Source organism: Prinia subflava, chromosome 12 (assembly GCF_021018805.1).
Source record: "Prinia subflava isolate CZ2003 ecotype Zambia chromosome 12, Cam_Psub_1.2, whole genome shotgun sequence".
Classification (NCBI taxonomy): Eukaryota; Metazoa; Chordata; class Aves; order Passeriformes; family Cisticolidae; genus Prinia; species Prinia subflava.
Genome location: NC_086258.1, coordinates 8622840 through 8640993, shown reverse-complemented (window position 1 = coordinate 8640993; position 18154 = coordinate 8622840). Strand labels below are relative to the sequence as shown.

Sequence of the window (18154 nt, the reverse complement as noted above, 5' to 3'; positions counted from 1 at the left end):
CCCCTGGCCTACCCATTCAATCCATCGTGGCATTTTCCGTGGATGCAGGGGTTGCTGTTGCACTCGTTCACTTCAGACAGGCACTTGGGGTCATGGAAGCCCTCGGGGCACAGGCAGGTGAAGCCATTGATGCCATCCTTGCACGTGCCCCCGTTGTGGCAGGGGTTGCTGGCACACTCATCGATGTTGATGTTGCACATGCGCCCTGGGAAAGGGGGAGCAAGGCACAGTCACCCCACAAGCACAGACAGCACTGCGTGGGCAGTGTCCCCTCCAGCCACCCAGGGGATGCCCGCTGGAGCCTGGGATCCCAGGACACAGGGGATGCCTGCTGGAGCCTGGGATCCCAGGACACAGGGGATGCCTGCTGGAGCCTGGGATCCCAGGACACAGGGGATGCCTGCTGGAGCCTGGGATCACAGGACACAGGAGATGCCTGCTGGAGCCTGGGATCCCAGGACACAGGGGATGCCTGCTGCAGGCTGGGATCACAGGACACAGGAGATGCCTGCTGGAGCCTGGGATCACAGGACACAGGAGATGCCTGCTGGAGGCTCGGATCCCAGGACACAGGGGATGCCTGCTGGAGGCTGGGATCACAGGACACACGGGATGCCTGCTGGAGGCTCGGATCCCAGGACACACACGCATGCTGGCTGCAGAGGAGTGGGCTGCCCTGCAGGCAGGGTGATTTGACACCCTGCATCGCCTGCCTGCCTTCATTAAACGTGACTGGGAAGAGGCCGTGCCCTGCGCTGCTTTGGTCCAGGAGGGAACACTGAAGGGAGGAGGTTTCAGCCTGTAACCCTACCTGCCACGGCCGACAAAGCCAGGCTTTATTTCGGCTCCGGGCGGGCCCGGGGACAAGGGGCCGTGCGAGCGGGGAGTGGTGGGGGCTGCTCCCATCAAAGCCCTCCACCATTTCCAGCAGCCATCAAACAAACCAGTCGGACAAGGCAGCAACCTGATACCCATGGGAGTGGGCGCAGCAGGAGTCGAATTCGCAGCACCAGACACCCCTTTGATTTCGGACTGAGCCGGGGTCATCCTCCTGAACAAGCAGGAGCGCTGGAGGGTGTAAAACCTCCTACAGGCGGGATGGCGGCATCCCCCCTCCTTATATTGCACCCTTGTCCTGGTTTTGTGAGGCACCAGCAGCTGCAGGTCCCCAGGGTGTGAGGCCCTGCTCTCACCTGTGTACCCCGGCTCGCAGGTGCACTCGTAGCCATTGATCTTGTCGATGCACTTGCCGTAGTCGCAGGGGTTGCTGGCACAATCATCCAGGTTGATCTCGCAGTTGGGGCCTGGGGAGGACAGGGAGGTTGTTAGGGGGTCCCCAAGAGGAGAGGGGTGTCATTAGGAGATCCCCAGATCTGTCAAAGCAGTAAAACAAAGCCCGCTGGCACCATCTGCCACCACCACCCCACAACAAAGCATCTCCGCCATGGGCAGCTCCCGGCTGGGGCGCGGTTCCTGCCAGAGCTGGGCACCAAACTGGGAGAACTTGTCCTCACCCAGGATGCCCCAGACTGGGGCGGCTGCTGGTGGTGGCCCAGGGCCAACCTGCCCCGGGATGAGGATGGGAATGGGATCCTGCACCAGCACTGCCAACTCATGAGGAGCCCTGGGGTTCCCTCCTGCTCACCCGTGGTCCCTTTGAGGCAGATGCAGTTGTAGGCGTTGTTCCTGTCCTGGCAGGTCCCCCCATTTTTGCAGGGCTGGCTCTGGCACTCGTTGATGTTGATGTCGCAGCGGTGGCCCGTGTAGCCGGGCTGGCAGAGGCAGGTGAAGGAGGCGATGCTGTCCTTGCAGGTCCCGTAGTGGCACGGGTCAGGGTCACACTCATCGATGTCGATCTCGCAGTGAGCGCCCGTGAACCCTGCCACCAGCAGGAGACACACAGGCTGAGGATGGGGGACACAAGGCGGGAATGGGGAACACTCCTTCCCACCCTGTCCAGGTGTGAGGCACTGCACTGGGACAGCTTTACCCACCCCACCGTGAGCTCTGGGACAACCAGGAGCAGGGTGCAGGCAGGGAGCACCCCGAGGTGCTGGCAGTGGGGCTGGTCAGACCCCAGCCCGGGGGGTTTGTCCCGGGGGGCACAATGACCTGCATTAAAGCTGCCCTGGCCACTGAGTGGGGCCCCGCGCTCATCCCGGAGCGCCCGGGGGGGCCGGCCGCAAGCACCCCCCAATAATAACCCCCCCAGCAGCTCCTATTCTCCTGGCCCGCTCCCTCCCCGCCGGGTTTGGGGGTGGAGAGCCGAGGACAAAGTACAGCTTTGACTAGACCCCGCCAAGCCCACATAGCAGCTTTTCATCGGGGCTTGGCATTAGCAAGACACTAATTAGAGGCCATTCAGCTGGAAGATTTCTGGCGGGAGCTGCTCCACAAAAGAGCCACTGTTTGCCACCAGGGCTCAAGTCATCATTTTGTGCAACTGCTCCTTGGGTTTCGGTCGGCGAGCCCCCGCAGCCCTGCACCTTGCGTCCCCATAGAGGCAGCTTTATTCCTTCCTTCCTGCCTTCCCCCTCGCCTGGCAGGCGGGAGCACGGTGGGACGGCTGCTGCGGGGCCACACCTATGGAGCACCAGGCCCCACACACCTGGCTCCGGGGCCAGCAGGCTCCAGAGCTCGATTTGTTCTGACAACACCAGGGAAAGGGACATCCTGCCCCATGGGAGTCACAGCAGCAGCGACCAACCCACTGATGGACGGCTCGGGGACACCTGCCACAGCAGGTGCTTGGAGAGGTGGGCACTAAATGATTTGCCAATGTGGTTTCATGGCACAGCACTGGGCAGGACCCCCGCAGCCCCTCAGGATCCCCTCACCTTCAGTGCACTCGCAGCTGTAGGTGTTGGGGCCATCCACGCACTTGGCGCCATTCTTGCAGGGGGTGCTGGCGCACTCGTCGATGTCAAACTGGCACAGGTGCCCGTTGAAGCCTGGAATGGAGGGAGAAGTCACGTCCCTGTGCACGGCCAGACCCGCCAGGCTCCCCTCCCTGCCGCCGGGCAGCTCCCGCGGGCCCCCCGCATCCCGGCCGGGGCGCCGGGTTTCCATGGGGATGGCTGCTGGGGGCCCTGAATGCGGGGCTGCGACCCACCATTGAGAGCATCTTATTTACATCTCTAGAGGAGCAAAGTCTCTGAACTTCAAAACCTCCTTTCACAGATTAACCGTCTCCCCATTCTCTGCTCCACCCCGTGACTTTGACACCGCATTCAAAGCCGCTGGTGCGGGCCCCCCCCAGCCCCCAGCCCTCCTTCCCAAAGAGGGGCCTTTTCAAGTGCAAAGCCGTGGGGTTTAATCCTCCTTCCCCTCTCCCATGGGCCGGAGCTGCAGCAGCATCGCCTGCACGGGGCTCAGCCCCTCATGGCAATTGGAAAAGCCCCTCCAAAGCACCAAGAGGTGCTCCCTGCATTCTCCTCATTTCGGAGGGCAATGAAACTTAAGGAGCCCATTCTTGGCTGGGGATGCATCCTGGCTTTGTTTCCACCACAGTGGCAGTGGGGCAGCGGGAGGGGTGCCACGTACCGGTGGGACACTCGCAGTGGAACTCGTTGATCTTGTCGAGGCAGTTGCCGTTGTGCAGGCAGGGGCTGCTGGCACACTCGTCCGTGTTGATCTCGCAGTAAACCCCCTCGTACCCTGCCGAGAGAGCCCGCACTGTCAGCACCGTGCCACAGGGCTGGCACAACCCCACAGCAGGTGTGTTACACCCGGGCACACCTGGTGTCCCCATCTTGAAAAGGCAGCTGAGGAGCTGTTCCACACGTGGTGGGATTTGATGCACAAGTTGCTCCTTGGATCAACAGGTTTTGGCTCAATCCAAGCCAGCAAGGTTGGCAAGAGGAGGAGTTCAATGTAGGGCTGATGATGCCCAAATCTCACTTCTTGTCCCCCCACCACACAACCTGTAGTGAGCTCCTTCTTTCCGGTGCTGTCCCCAGGCACAGAGGAGCTGCTGACCCAACCCTGCTGAAGCTCAGGGGCATTTAGAGCCCTCTCACTGCCCACCCCCAGCACTACAGCTGAGCCCACAGGGCTGCCCACGCACCGGGCATGCAGATGCACTGGAACTCCCCGATCTGGTCCAGGCAGGTGGCATCGTTCTGGCAGGGGTTGGAGAGGCACTCATTGACATCAATCTCACAGCGAGGGCCTGAGTAGCCCTGCAGACACTGGCACTGGAAGGACCCTTGGGTGTTGATGCACTTCCCCGCGTGCTCACATGGGTTGGCTCCTGTGAAACACAAGCACAGCCCTCAGAATTGCTCCTGGCTGGGCCACAGCCCTCCCCAGCCGTGCTGCTGTCACCCCTGTGAGCTCACCCAGCGAGCACTCGTCCACATCCTGGTTGCAGGCTGGCCCCATGTACCCCGAAGGACACGTGCAGATGGCTTTGCCATTAACAGGGTTGGTGTCACAGTTGGAGCCCTCGTTGCAGGGGTTGCTGATGCAGGCGTCGTCCAGGTGGCACAGCAAACCTGGGCGGCAAAAGGCAGGTTTGGACATCAAGGATGGTGGGCACACGAGTCACAACCACAGCGAGGAGCCAGCAGGGGACGTGCAGGGCAGGGGACAAGGCGTGACAGGGCCTCACCTGTGCGGCCGTGGGGGCACTCGCAGTAGAAAGAGGCCACCCGGTCGTGGCAGGTGGCCCCGTGGAAGCAGGCGGCCATGGCGCAGTCGTCGATGTTCTCGCTGCAGTCCTCGCCCGTCCAGCCATTGACACAGACACAGTTGTAGCCGCCGTGGTTGTTGTGGCAGGTGCCACCATTCTGGCAGGCGTTGGGCATCAGCTGGCACTCGTCCACGTCCTCAGTGCAGTACTGACCTGCCAGGGGACAGGGCACCTGCATGAAGCTGGCACTGACCACCCCTGGTGTGAAGCAGGACAGCTCTGCCCACACTGTGCAGGACCTGTCCTCCCAGCCCTGTGCCACCCTCATTCCCAGCACTACCTGTCCACTCAGGTGGGCACTGGCAGTTGTAGGTGTTGACGCCGTCCACGCAGGTGCCCCCATTCTTGCAGTTGTTGCCCGGACAGTCGTTGATGTTCTCCTCACAGTTCTGACCCGTGAACCCTGCGCAGAGGAGACACCAGCCGTGATGCCAACCCACCCACTGGCTGTGTCACCACCCTCTTGCCACCCCCCAGCACCAGCAGGTTTTTCATTATCAGGTGCTGAGCGTGTGCCAGGTGGCTTTGAAGCAGCTGCCTGGTTTCATCTTCATCCCCATTCCGCCTCTGCTGGGGCCTGGCAGGCAGCAGCAGCCTCCCCTGCACGGGGCAGGGTGTCCCTGCTGCCAGAGCCTCCAGCTCTGGAGACGCTTGCCCCGAGCACTGGAGGATCTGACTCCACACAAGCCAGAACGAAGCAGGGCTGCTCCCACGAAGGCTTGTGGCATCCAGTGCTGAATCACCAGCATTTAATTTCACTTGTAAAGAGCCTCAGCTGCAGTGCTTGCCCCTGAGGGGGATCCACGTCCCTGCCAGGGCGAGCCACCGTCCCACACAGTGCTGGGCTCATCCCAGCCCACCTCCTGCTTGGTGGAGGTGGGCTGGGATGCTGCTCCTGCTTATCACCTCCACCTGAAGGCGTGGAAACCCTGCCACCCCCAGCCCCTCCAGCAGGAGCACAGCAGCCAGGCTCTTCTCAGGCCATCTGCCAAGCCACTCTGACTGACATTTCTGCTAAAAGCTGCATTTACTGTATGACCCTCAAAGCTCTTGACCCAACTGCTTGAGGTTTGGGATGGTAATACCAGCCCACAGAGCCAGTGTCCATCTGCAGCTGCCTCAAACTGCCCAGGGCATTCTGCAGGTCCAGACCAGGCTGCTCCTCATCCAGGCACCAAAATATGTCAACTTCCACAGGTAAGGACCAGGTGTCCAGACTCATCCACTGTGGGATCCCAGACCCTGGTCCAGCTGGGAACTTTCCCCTCACTCTCTCCACGTTTTCCTCTCCCCAGCCCCATCACATGGGGAGCAGCCACAGCTTTTTATGATTGCTGGTAGGGGTCCAGAGCAGATAACATTGCTCTGCACCTCATTTTCAAGCAGTGGGGCTGAGTCTGAGCAGCAATAACTCACAATGTCCTAGATACCAGGATTAACTCATTTTGAACCATCCAAATGAGTAATTAGTACAGCAATTACTTTAAACTCAGGGTTACATTCTGCAGCGATGGCACGATAAAACAGCCAAGATTAGTTTAACTTGAAGAAACCCCGTACAGGCAGGCCTCTCTGGGAATGAAAAGGGGACATTGTTCCAGGTCTGCTGTGCCACATACCAGCATATCAATCACCCCCTTATCATGAGGAACAGCCCCCTGCCCCTCTGCCTCTGCTGCTGGTGCAGCTCCTGCATCGTTTGGGGTGGAGGAGGTGCTGAGGGAGCCCCTGTCCCCCGGAGCAGGGGCTGTGCCACCCCATGGGAGGTGAACCAGCTCCTGCAGGATGCAAATCTCCTGGAAGCAGCCCGGGGAGCCGCAGCTGGGTGTGACAGGCTGGGAGCAGGGCTCTCCCCCCGGGCCGTGCCTCACCCCGCCGTGCCCGACTGCTCAGTGAAAGTGCCTCGTCAGCAGAATGGCAGGGCAGGGCCAGCACAGCTCCTGCTGCCACCTCCACCTGCCCATCCCTGCGGGACAGGGATGGGAGCTGCTCCAATGGAGCATCGCCCCCAGGAGCTGATCCTGGAAGGAAAGGCTTCCTTCCTGGCACTGCTGGCCTGGCCAGCCCCACACCTCACTGTCCCCAAGGACAGGAGCTCTGCTCCAGCCTGGGTGAGCTGTGGTGGAAGTGAGGCAGGAGATCCTGCAGGGCCCTGTCTGTTCTGGATGGTTAATGAGATCCCTGAGGTACCGCAGCCAAAAGCTTTGGGAAGGGGATGGAACCTCTGAACCTGTGTCAGACATCAAGACAAGATCCCCTAAACAGCTCACAGGGATCACTTACCTTCCCCTAAGCTGGGCTGGCAGCAGGGTGTGGGTGTCTGTGCCATCTGGGAGACCCCATCCCCACCCTGATGCCACGTTCCCAGCAGAGATGGGGCAGGAGCTACAGGGAGGGAGGCTGGAGCTCCCCATGGCAATGCCCAGCCCTGCCCAGGGTGCAGAGCAGAGCAACCACCCAACCCTCACCCTGCTCTGGCCACTGCTGGGCTATGGGTGCCCAGAGGATCAAACCAACCCCACAAGAGGCTCCTCAGGCAGCGCAGGGCTGCCCACAGCTTCCTTCCCAGGGACAGGGCGGGTGCACCCCCTCCACATCTGCCACAGCTGGCCAGTGTGGCTGGCTCGGGTGAGGAGCAGCACTCATCCCAGGAAACACAACCTGGTCTGAGCGTGGCTCTGGGCTCAAACTCCAGTTTCATTTCTCCAGCCGACCCAGGGATGGGGGAGTGTGGAGCTGCTCAGTCCCTTCCCCTCCCTGCCCTTTACTGCACTGCAGAGCCGCTGTCTGAGGGCAGAAGTGAAAGGGCTTGCTGGGGTCAGGGGGCCCTTTCACAGCTGCTGCTCTTCTCCAGGGTTTGCAGGGTGCCAAGCTCCTTTCCAGGGTGCCAAGATCCCTTCCAGGGTGCTGAGCTCCCAGGACAGCCCCCACCAGGCCCCTCCACAGGAGCTCTCCATGCCAGAGGCTGCAATCCTGCTGGGCTGCTCCAGAGCTTGCCAGAGGGAGCAGCAGCGAGCACTGAGAGGGTCTTCCTTCCCCAGCTCCATTAGCACTCGGAAACTTTCCAAAATAGCTATTCCGGGCTAATTATTCCATTCTGGAAGTGGATTAAGCTAAAGCGGAAAAAGGCACTCTTATTCTGGAATATGAGCATCCGCACAGGGGCCTCTGCTCAAACAGTTGTTTTGGAAGAGCTATTTTGGTGAAGCACAAAGTATATAAAGCCCCCAGATGAACTCTCCTCCTCGGGCATCGCTGCCCAACCTCTTCCCTAAGGCACAAGGCACAACGAGCCCACAGCAAGAAGGTTTTGCCCCTCCCACAGCCACAACCTGCGGGAAATTCAGGCACTGCTCATTTAGGGTGGACTAGAGGTGCTGCCCCATCCCTCCCTACCTGGCAGGCAGGTGCAGTCGTAGGTGGTGTCCCCGATCTGGCGGCAGGTGCCCCCGTTTTGGCAGGGCGAGGGGTTGCAGGGCACGTAGAGGTGCTCGCAGTTCTGCCCGGTGTAGGCTGGCTTGCAGGAGCACTGGTAGGTGCCCACCTCGTTGGTGCAGGTGCCCCCGTTCTTGCAGACGGGCGGGGAGATGTTGCATTCGTTGACGTCCTGCTTGCAGTTGGCGCCGTGGAAGCCGGCGGTGCAGCGGCACACGTAGTGGGCCTCGAAGGGCACGCACTGGCCCCCGTTGGCACAGGGGTTGGAGGCACAGGGGTCAGCCTGCTGGCAGGTTTTGCCTGGGGGAGGCAGGGAAGGAGGGTGAGGATGCAAACAGCAGCTCGGCTCTGTTACATTCCCCTCTGGGAATGGTTTCTCCCCCCCTCAGGGATCCCTAGAGCTTGTACCATGTAGTTTGACCCTTCCTTCCCTTTCTGACCCAAACTGCCCCTCCCTGGCAAGAGCTGAGAAAAGACCCTGTTCCTCTGTGCACGCCCTCTTTCCCTCTGGAGACCACCTGGAATAAACATCTTGATCTGCAGCTGAGGGTCAGAGCCTCTTTTGGGTCCTTTATCCTCTCTATGAAATATTCCTCCAAAGCCTGAGAAGGCCTGAGCTAGCTTGGAACCTTGGAGGGGTTAAAAAGGAGAATTTATTTCACAGCTCCTGGTGGCAGTGATCTACACCTGGATCTGGGACCCCACCTCAAACCCCCACCGTGCTGGAGGATCGCAGCCCCCTCATCTTGGCAGCCCCAACCACGGTTTGCAGCCCACCCTCCCCACCTGCCACCAAAACCAGAGGCAGCTCTCCCAGATCTAACGCCATCCCTCCCCACGCTGGCCATGCCCCCGGGTGTCCCCAGGTGCCACCCCTCACCTGACCAGCCGGGCGGGCAGCGGCACTTGTACTCGCTGAGCGTCAGCAGGTCGCAGGTGCCGCCGTTGCGGCAGGGGTTGCTGAGGCAGGCGTTGTCGCGGGGCGTCAGGCACAGCTCGTCGGTGAAGCCCAGGCGGCAGGCGCAGGTGTAATCCACGGTGCTGCCACGCACCACCGCCGTGCAGGTGCCGGCGTTCTTGCAGGGGGAGCTCAGGCAGGGGTTGGGCAGCTGGCACCGCTCGCCCACGTAGGCACCGCTGCACCTGGCAGGGGTGAGACACGCCGTCAGCGGGATGGCCCTGAGGGCACCGGGTGCCCCAGGGGCTGGCCCGGCCCGGCACGCCGGGTTTGGCTCTGCCATAGCTGCTCTGGGTTGGGAAGAGGAAGATGAAAGAGGTGCTGGGAACAAAGGCGTCCCCCACGGAGGGGCCTGTGCTGACTTGCACGGCCGCAGCCGCGGCGCTGACATCCCGCGTCTCATCGTAGGGAGACTCTGCTGCCTTTCCCCTCTGCCAAAGGGGAAATCGAGGCACAAGGGGCGCATGGTGGGGGAGAGGAGCACCCCCATACCCACACCAAATCCACGGGGCCAGGCAGCGGGACAGCCCTGCTCCCTGCCTGTCCCTGCCCAAGCTGGAGTCTCTGCTTGTTTTTATCCTCCCTCCATCCTAAATCACTATAACACAATTAAGCAGGGGCTCAGCATTGGCTGGCAACAGGTGGGACAAGTTCCTGCTCCTTGCAGTCAGCTGAGAGCTTCCCCAAAGGCAGACCCTGCACAGGGAGGGTGAGTGGCCCTGACAAAACAACCCCCAGTGCCACCACCAGCTTCACCATCTGTCACCACTGGCCACCTGGAGCAGGACTGGAGCTGGCACCAGGGAAATGCCCTGAGGGCAAATCCCACCAGCCATCCTGATGGGCCTGGGCAGGATGTGTGGCTGGCAGGACCCTGGCAGAGGGGGGAAGAGGAGGATGGAGCAAAGCTGTGCACCTGACACAAAAAAATCCCAGGGATGAGGCACAAACCCTCCCGTGTGGCATCTCTTGTATCCCACCTGCAACAAGCAATGCCACCACAGGTTTTGTCCCCAGCCAGCTCTGCTCACATTACAGCTGTCCCAAAAAGGAATGTTCTGTCCTGGCTGTGCTGTGCAGAGCAGCCACAGGTGAGTGGGGCATGGGAGGAGTGAGCCAGTGCTGGCACACTGCTGTGCCACACCATGATGGCAATGCCACCACGGGGTGCACCATGCTCAGCTCATGGGCTTCTACCAGAGCAGAAATAACTCTGGGAGCCTGCACGGCCAGGAGTTTGGGGTAAGGCAACTCCAACCAGAGGCGATGGGTGGGGAAGGTGACAGCACCTGGGCACGGGGGACTGTGGCAGGTCAGGCTCAGGCCACCACGAGCTCACACTTGTTGCCATCAGATCTGGTGGGACATCGCATTCCTGAGCCTCCTGCACAGCCCCCAAGCCTCCCGTGGCAAGGGGGGGAGCAGGGGCGTCCCAGAGAGCGCTGCAGAGCACAGCAGTCACCTGCAACCCCCAAAACAAGCCCGTGGGGCTCCTCTGCTGAAGCACAACCAGCAAACCCCACCCTCGGCCACCCCAGCCCGGAGCCACGGTGCTTTGCCGGCAGCAAGATGACGTTTCAGCCCTGCTCCCCCTCTCCTCCTCTTCCCCTACTTTTTTTTCTTTTTTTTTCTTTCTTTTTTTTTTTTTTAACCCAATTCTGATTTCATTGTTGGGGATTGTGTGAGAATTTGTCAGGATTCGGAGACATTTTGAGTTAATGAGACGGCATTATCCAAGCCAAATGAAAAAGAAAATGTGTATAATAATAAATCAGGGCATCTGCTCGGCACACAAAGGGCGGCGGGGAGCAGGTGTGCATCCTAATGAGGCAGAGCAGCTGCCGGAGCCCGCGGACGGTGCCCGGCCCGCCGGCGGCTCCGAGCCCCGGGCGCCGCGGCCGCGGGGCGACGGCGCTTCTGGGTGGCTGAGCGGGGGAATGCGGAGGTCGGGGCCGCCTGAGAAGGGCTCTTTGTGCGGGGCACAGGCACAGGAGCGGGGACAGGAGCAGGCACAGGCACGCCGCTCGGCTGTGCAGTCATCTGGCAAAAAAAAGAAAGAAAAAAAAACTACCGAAAAAACCAACCCCGTGCGCGCCTCCGCCTCGCCGCACCGCACACGCTTTTTTTCTTAAAACAATCCCCGGCGGACAGCGGAGCGTCACGGGAGTCTCTGGCGGGAGGGGAAGGCGGAAAAAAAAAAGAAAAAAGAGGAATAAGGAGAGGCAAAAAAAAAAAATTGATGCCGGACAAAGAGGTCCGGTGGCAGCGCGGGAAGCGCTGAGCGCGGTGGTGCCACCGTGGGAGAGGGACACGATGCCGGGGGAGCGGGAGGGGATGCTCGGCATCCCAGGCCAAGGCAGGAGGCCAGCAGGGCTCTCTGGAATTGGGGTTCCTGCGCTGTGAGGTCGGGGAGAGGGGCACGCAGCCCTACGCCCTCCCACCCAATTAGTTCTCGGACCGATTCCAATTCCAGCGCAGGCAAGTGGGGGTTTGAACACATGGATGGGAAACCAAAGTAAATCCCAGCCTGAATCTGGGCATGGTTATTAGCCAGGAGGTTAATTAGTGATTGGAAGAAGAAGCCTGAGGGACAGGGAAGCCCCTGCCTGAAGGCACAGGGCGGGCTGGGGTCACTGGCAGTGCCCGGGTTTGGGGCTGCCTCACGCCTGGCTGGGCTGCTCAGGTGCTTTCCAGGCTTGTGCTTCAGGAAACCCCTCTAGTTTCATGGAGCTGGTAGATTACTTTAAAATTAATTTCTATTTGTTTGTGTTAAGAGCTGATTTGTGGCCACAATCAGCTGCAGAAGTGAGGAGAGTGCAGCAGACAGCAGGGAAGAGTTGGAGTTTCAGCTTGGAAGGGCCAAGGTGGGCTGTCAAGTCCAGGGTACACTCATGCTCCGTATTTCTCCTCCCAGAAAGGGGCACTCCCAGCAAAACTTCAGGAAAAAAGCAACACAGCTCAGGCACCCTTCCAATGCAGCAGTCACTGCTCTAATCCAGCATTTCCCAACCTCACACAGCCGCTGCCCACACCAGCTCCCAGCACAGCCTCCCAAATTCTGGTTTCTAAGTCATCTTTGTGCCCAGGACATCCTCCTCCCTCACACCTGGTGGCTTCCACACTGCTCCTGCATCTTCTGTAGATGCTTCAGCATCCTGCCCTCTGCAACAGCAGCTCTGAGACAAGCAGGGAAGAGCACATTCCCAGCTATGGATGAAGCCACAGGATGAATTTCCCTTTTCCCTCCCCTCATGGGTCCTGGAGCTCACTCACAGACACTGGAGCTGCATTTCAAAGCCCAGCCACCTCAGCAGATTCAGGGAGTCCTGGCTGCAGAGGAAAGCCTGGAGACAAGTCTCACATGCAAAGCAAGAGATCAAAAACCAGGTGAAGAATCAGGGCAATCCAAATTGCAGTTATTTTTCAACTTTTCCAGGTCTGGAAAGGCTGGATTCAGCAGAGCTAAGTTCAACCCCTAGCTATGCCACAACCTCACCATGCAGCCACCTATTTCTGCAGGGACTAAAAACCTCTCCTAAAGCTCAGCCCAGGGAGCTGAGCTTCATTTTCTGCAAAAAACATGAGGTGGTATCAGGGATTCCAGGTGAGCAGACGTGGAGGATGCGACATCCCCGCGGGCTCAGCCAGGTGAAGATCACCCTGTGGTTTTTCCTTTGGCATTTCCCAAGCCAGGGCTACCCAAACCAAACCCCAAGCAGCTCATGGAAATTAGCATAGGAGACATTAAAGCTCGGCTTTAATTACAGATATATGTGTTGGCAGAGGACAGGGCGGGTGCTGCAGGATCAAAACAGCTCAGCAGGGCCATTAGAAAGTGGCTTTGAGGAGGTGAAATGTGGCCAAGCTGCCCGGGGTCCTGAGCAGCCTCTGTGAAAGCCTCAGTTAGGCTGGTGTGGTCACAATCCCAGCTCCAGGCATGACAAGCACCCCGTTCCCAAACCAGGCAGGAATGGCTAAAAATATCAGAGTGTCTCCCTCACTGTTTCCACTGACTCATTAACATGCTGAGGAGGCTTCAAATGCTCCATTTTAGCCACTGATGGAGGGTGACGACATCCCCATCCCCATCCCCATCCCAATCCCAATCCCCATCCCTATTCCAATCCCAACCCTAACCCCAACCCCAATTCCCATCCCAGGGATGGCCAAGCCCTGCTCCAACACACAATGCTCCCTCTCCCAGCACCATTCCAACAGACAATCTCACACCTCCACACTCCTGAGCTGTGTCCCACCAAGGGACCGGGCAGGGCAGGGGACAGCAGCCAATCTCCACCCCTGTGGGTGAGGGTGCTCCTTGCAGGGGTGAACACACTGATTTACACCCCCGGGTGTCTGGGGCTGCTGGCCATCCCAGTGGCTTTTTTTTTTGTTTCTGGGGGTCAGGCAGAGGCTGGGAGCTGGATTCCCACAGCACCAGGCTGGGATGTGTGGGATGTGTCTTCCCCCTCGGAATGAGCATCCGAGTGCAAACTGTGCTGAGGGGGGACACGATTAATAATGCACTGAGCTGCCTGCCCATAAATCTGCATGATTCATGGCCAGTGGGAAGGGTGATGGAGAAGGCCTTGTCCAAGGTCAGACAGCAGTCCCTGGGGACAGCCTGGGAACAGCAACAGCGGCCCCAAATTCCCACTCTGCTCCCAGCACCAAGCCTGGGCCAAATCTGGATCTGCTCAGCACGTGCATTTGTTGTGTCTGCTGCACATCCTTAAGGAGTTACAACCGGTGGCCCAACGCTGCAGCTATTCCAGCAGGGCTCCAGGAGAGCTCAGCAGATCAGAGAATCAAAAGCATGAATGAGATGCAGGAGCATGGGAGCCAACAAGTGCTGCTACCACGCTGCTGCCTCAGCTCTGCTCTACCCCTCTGCTTGCTGGGCTGCCATAGCTTCCACCAGCAGTGCTGGCAGAGTTGGGGTGCCCATCCCAGCCCCCCCAGCCTGTGGTTTCTGCTCTGGGTGCTCCCCGTGTGTGGCTCTGGTGCTGCCAGCCCTTTGTTCACCCCGCCCCTGCTCGCAAGGCTTTTCCTCCATCCCACCAGCAACAGGTTTTGTCCCTCCGCAGCAATGCGGGCACTGAAAGCATCCCGAGGCAGATGTTTCTGCGACCTCTGACCCAAGACTAATGTTTTCCTTTCTGCACTAAGCTGCCATCTGCCACGGCCGGCACAGATGACACCCGGGCGCTGCCGCAGCCCAGCCCCGCCCCGCACGGCGGCACGGGGGCTCTGCTCAAATTCTGTTCAAATTTGGGATGTTCAGCCCTGCACAGGCACAGCCCGGGGGCAGGGAGAGTCTCAGGGGTGCATGGGGGATGTTCTGGGTGTGGGGGCTCAGCCTGCATCACCCCTCAGCTCACACCAGCTCCCCTGCCTGCCCACAGCGTGTCCTCCCAAGGGGCGCCGAGACCGTGGCAGGGCTGGAGGTAAAACCCACTCTGGGTTTAAAAAGCACAAAAAAAAAAAAAAATCCCCAACAAGCAAAGTGGAAACCAGGTGTAAACTGGAGCACATGCATGGGGTGTCCTCCATGCCCATCCTATGGAAGGGGAGGTTCAGGGGGCAGCCCCACACTGCAGGAGGGGACAGGGGAGCCCCATCCTGGCCCCACATCCAGGCTGCCTCTTATCTGCTCTGCTATCACCTGGCCTCTTCCTCACCCTCAACTGCTGGAAGCGTAAACGGCCGTGGTTGTTTTCCCCAAGGTATGAGCAGCGTGGGAAAGCTGAGCAGAGCAGGCTCAGGACTTTACTCGAGCACCACTTTGGGGGCACTTGAGACTAATGGGAGCAGGACACTCCCTGTGCTGGGTGCAGGGTCTCCCACCATGGGGAGAGGCCCCCACCCTGACAGGTTGGGCTGGGGGATGCCATTCTCTGCTCTGTGGTACCTGTGGCTTGGAACAGCCGCCTCACACGAGCCCAGAGCCTCAGGCAGAGCCACCCCAGCACAGAGAAGGTTCAGGACCACAACTGTGACCTTGAGTGGTGCAGAGGGTCCCCCTGAGGGACCTTCACACCCCCCGAGCCCTGTGCAGCAGCAAATGTGCTGCGTGACCTGTGGGTGACTGTGCCAGTGTGCTCGGGACCCCACGGAGCGAGGCAAGCGGCCGAACGTGAGCAGGACACTCGGATTTCACATATTTGCTGCCAACAGCTGAGGGAAGGAGCAACAACCCGCAGGAGAGCCTCCCTCAGGCTGCACAACGGCCCAGAGCCACTGCAGGCTGCTCCCAGTGCAGAGCAGGGACATGGCCCTGGCCCACTGTCCCCACACCTCTTGGGGTAACCATCATCCTTGGGAACCACAACCTCCTGCCCCATGCCTTCCCCTGCCCCACAGCTTCCCCTGCCCCAAACCTTCCCCAGCAACGCCTTCCCCTGTCCCCCAGCAGCTGCAGAGCCCAGGCAGTGGGGAGTCTGCTTTCCATCAGGCAGTCACGCACAAGAGTCACCTTTCCAGTTGTGCCAGTGGTTCCCTGCCTGGCACAGCCCGCGAGCAACACCCCAGCTTTCTCCTGAAGTTACACCCTTCCCCGTAAGACACGTTTGCTCACTGCCAGCTCAGGGAGCCCTGATCTCCCCTGGCTCCAGTGTGACCAGAGAAAAAGGCCGGTGCTTGGGGATATGTCTCCATGTCCCTGAGAGATGAAATCTGCTTCTTACTCCATCTTATTCCATTCATCCTCATTCCACTGCCTCCCCAAGAATCCCTCCTGTGATGCATGGAGCAACAGGTGCATCCTGTGGTCTCCAGGATGTTTTCCTGCCTTGGGAACGTGCTGCTGACACAGGAGCACGCTCTGGAGCCAAGGGAAGGCAGGGAGGTCTGGAACACGATCCTGCTGGGGAATCAGAGCTCAGCACCCTGCTCTCTGCCCCCAGCTCCTCGCCTAGCATCACCAGGAACACACAGGAGGAAAGGGGTGCAGGGAGACGAGGAATAATTATGGATGCTGCCCTGACCTCCCTGGAGCCCACAGGGCTGTGGATGCCCCCTGTTCCCTGGCAGCCAGGGGCTGGGGGGCTGCTGGAGCCCCCTCTGGCAGCGGGCACAGCTGGGCTCACCTCACCTGCAGCTTTGCTCGCTGGCACGTGTGGCTGTTAAGAAACCAAAGGCTTCACCACAGCCCCCAGGAGAGCCAAGGCATGAAGGCAGAGCTGCCCTCACCCATGTGGGGCACCCCGACTGGGTGATGCACCCTAAAGCTCCCCCGGCGCCAGCACAGCCCCACAGAAACCTCCAGCAGCCACCACGGAGCTCCCAGTACCAAAACCCAGAGCAAGACCTAAGTGTGGTTTTTAAAGAAGTCTCATCCAGGCCCTGCTTTATTAAACACTCTGGGACACCAGCCTGGGAAAAAAGCAGAGTTTCACACAGGGAGGTGCTTGGCAAAGCAGCAGGTTACTCCAAGTGACATCAGGTTAATAAAGCAAGAGCAGATCTCCATTCTTGTTTAATTAAAAAAGCAAACTGCAATCCCAAGTCTTTGATGTGTTTTTTTTTTCTTTCTTGTTCCATTTCATTTTTCACCTAGCCCAAGTCATCTAATTGAGATTTTAAGATCCAGACTTTCATCTGGAGAGAAACTAAAGGAATTCCCAAAGCTGCATATACTCGTGGACAGGAGTGGGGAAAAAACATGCTAGAGCCCTGTTCCTCTTATGAAGGAAGGAAAAAAAAATGGCTTTGTTTCTTAAGCAGACATTAGTCAGGACAGTTTGGGAATCAAAGTTCCCATTGTAATGAAAAACAATATAATCCCATTACTAAGCAGAGTGGCCAGGCTATTCAGGGGTGGTAACTGGCTACCTGGGAAGGAGCTGCCTTTCAATGGAGCTTCATTCACAACAAACATGAAAGATGTCGAAGGAAGAGCCCAAGACAAAACTCGCCTCATTCCCACCCTCAACAATGGCTGCTATGAAATATTTGTTTTCCCCAGTCGATGTTTTTTATATCCTCTGCCGGTGCAAAGCTGCACAGCCCCATTGTTTGTGGGAGCCTCACTCTGCTCAGCCTGGCCCCTGCTCCTTCTCTTGCAGGAGCCCATTTATGGGGTGACCACAAAGGATGTGCTTCCAGCAGAGGATCCCCAGGGAACACAGCCTGGGCTGAGGCTGGCACAAGGTCCCATCACCCACCCGTGGGACTGTCCTGGGGCAAATTCCCCCAAAAAGCACCCACAGGGCCCCTCAGACCCTGGAATGGCACCCAGCACCTGAGAACACTCCCTGCAACTGCTCCCTGCTTTTGCCCTCTAAAAGTGTTTTATTCTTTAAGCCAGCAGAGGAAAAAGTCAGAATTTGGGGGAGATAAGGAATTTCTACCTCCACAGGCTGCCTGCCAGCCTGGTGCCTGAGGTCACTCTTCCCTCCCCACCCTTTTTGGGGTAACTGCTGGTTCTGCCCCGCTCTGGACCCAGCACTTGCTGCCCCTGCAGGTTGGATTCCCTCTGCTGTGCTCTCAGAGCTCTGGCACACACAGCCCCAGCGTCACCACCTCACCAAGTGATGATGGACTCCCTTCTTTTTTCCCCTTTCCCCCTCAAACCGAGTTTTGGCTAAACACCGCTCTGCCCCAGAGCCAAATATGGAAAACTCCCACTCGTGACCCCACCATCCCACCCGTCTAATCCTGAACTTAAAACCTACGATTAGGATCTGAGCAGTCACCAAAAGTTTAAACAAGCTAAATTTAGCCCTGATATTTATAAACAAGGAGGAGAGAGGGGTTTTGCAGAGCACACGGGTGCCCCGTGGCACAAAGCCAGCCGAAAGCCAGAGAAATTCCTGCCAGGGATGTTTCAGTGGGATGGGGACTGGGCAAAGCTGGCAGTGGCCAGGCAGGGAGGGATCCAGCTCCCCTCAACCTCACAGCCACAGAGCTGCTGGTCTCCTTTTGCAAGCAAAACTCCCAAAAATAGTTATTAGCAACAAAACTCTTGCCCACTTGGAAACCATGAAAAGCACCCGGGAGCAGACGGGTATCAGCTCCTGGGATCTGCATCCTGGGATTTCTGCTGCTGCTGCTGAGTTTAACCAAGG

At 58.9% G+C, this 18154-nt stretch overlaps 1 protein-coding gene across 2 annotated transcripts in view; it reads right to left on the bottom strand.

The window, feature by feature from the left end:
• Positions 1–18154, bottom strand: part of NOTCH1 (notch receptor 1) — a 42524-nt gene that overhangs the window by 15212 nt on the left and 9158 nt on the right. For both annotated transcript variants that reach the window (XM_063408968.1, XM_063408969.1), the window contains exons 3-13: positions 9009–9271; positions 8090–8428; positions 4974–5096; positions 4613–4846; positions 4341–4496; positions 4067–4252; positions 3544–3657; positions 2838–2951; positions 1646–1879; positions 1194–1304; positions 13–205 (exon numbers count right to left, since the gene is read on the bottom strand). In XM_063408968.1, the coding sequence (XP_063265038.1) occupies positions 13–205; positions 1194–1304; positions 1646–1879; positions 2838–2951; positions 3544–3657; positions 4067–4252; positions 4341–4496; positions 4613–4846; positions 4974–5096; positions 8090–8428; positions 9009–9271 (2067 nt within the window). The remainder of the gene's footprint in view (positions 1–12; positions 206–1193; positions 1305–1645; positions 1880–2837; positions 2952–3543; positions 3658–4066; positions 4253–4340; positions 4497–4612; positions 4847–4973; positions 5097–8089; positions 8429–9008; positions 9272–18154) is intronic.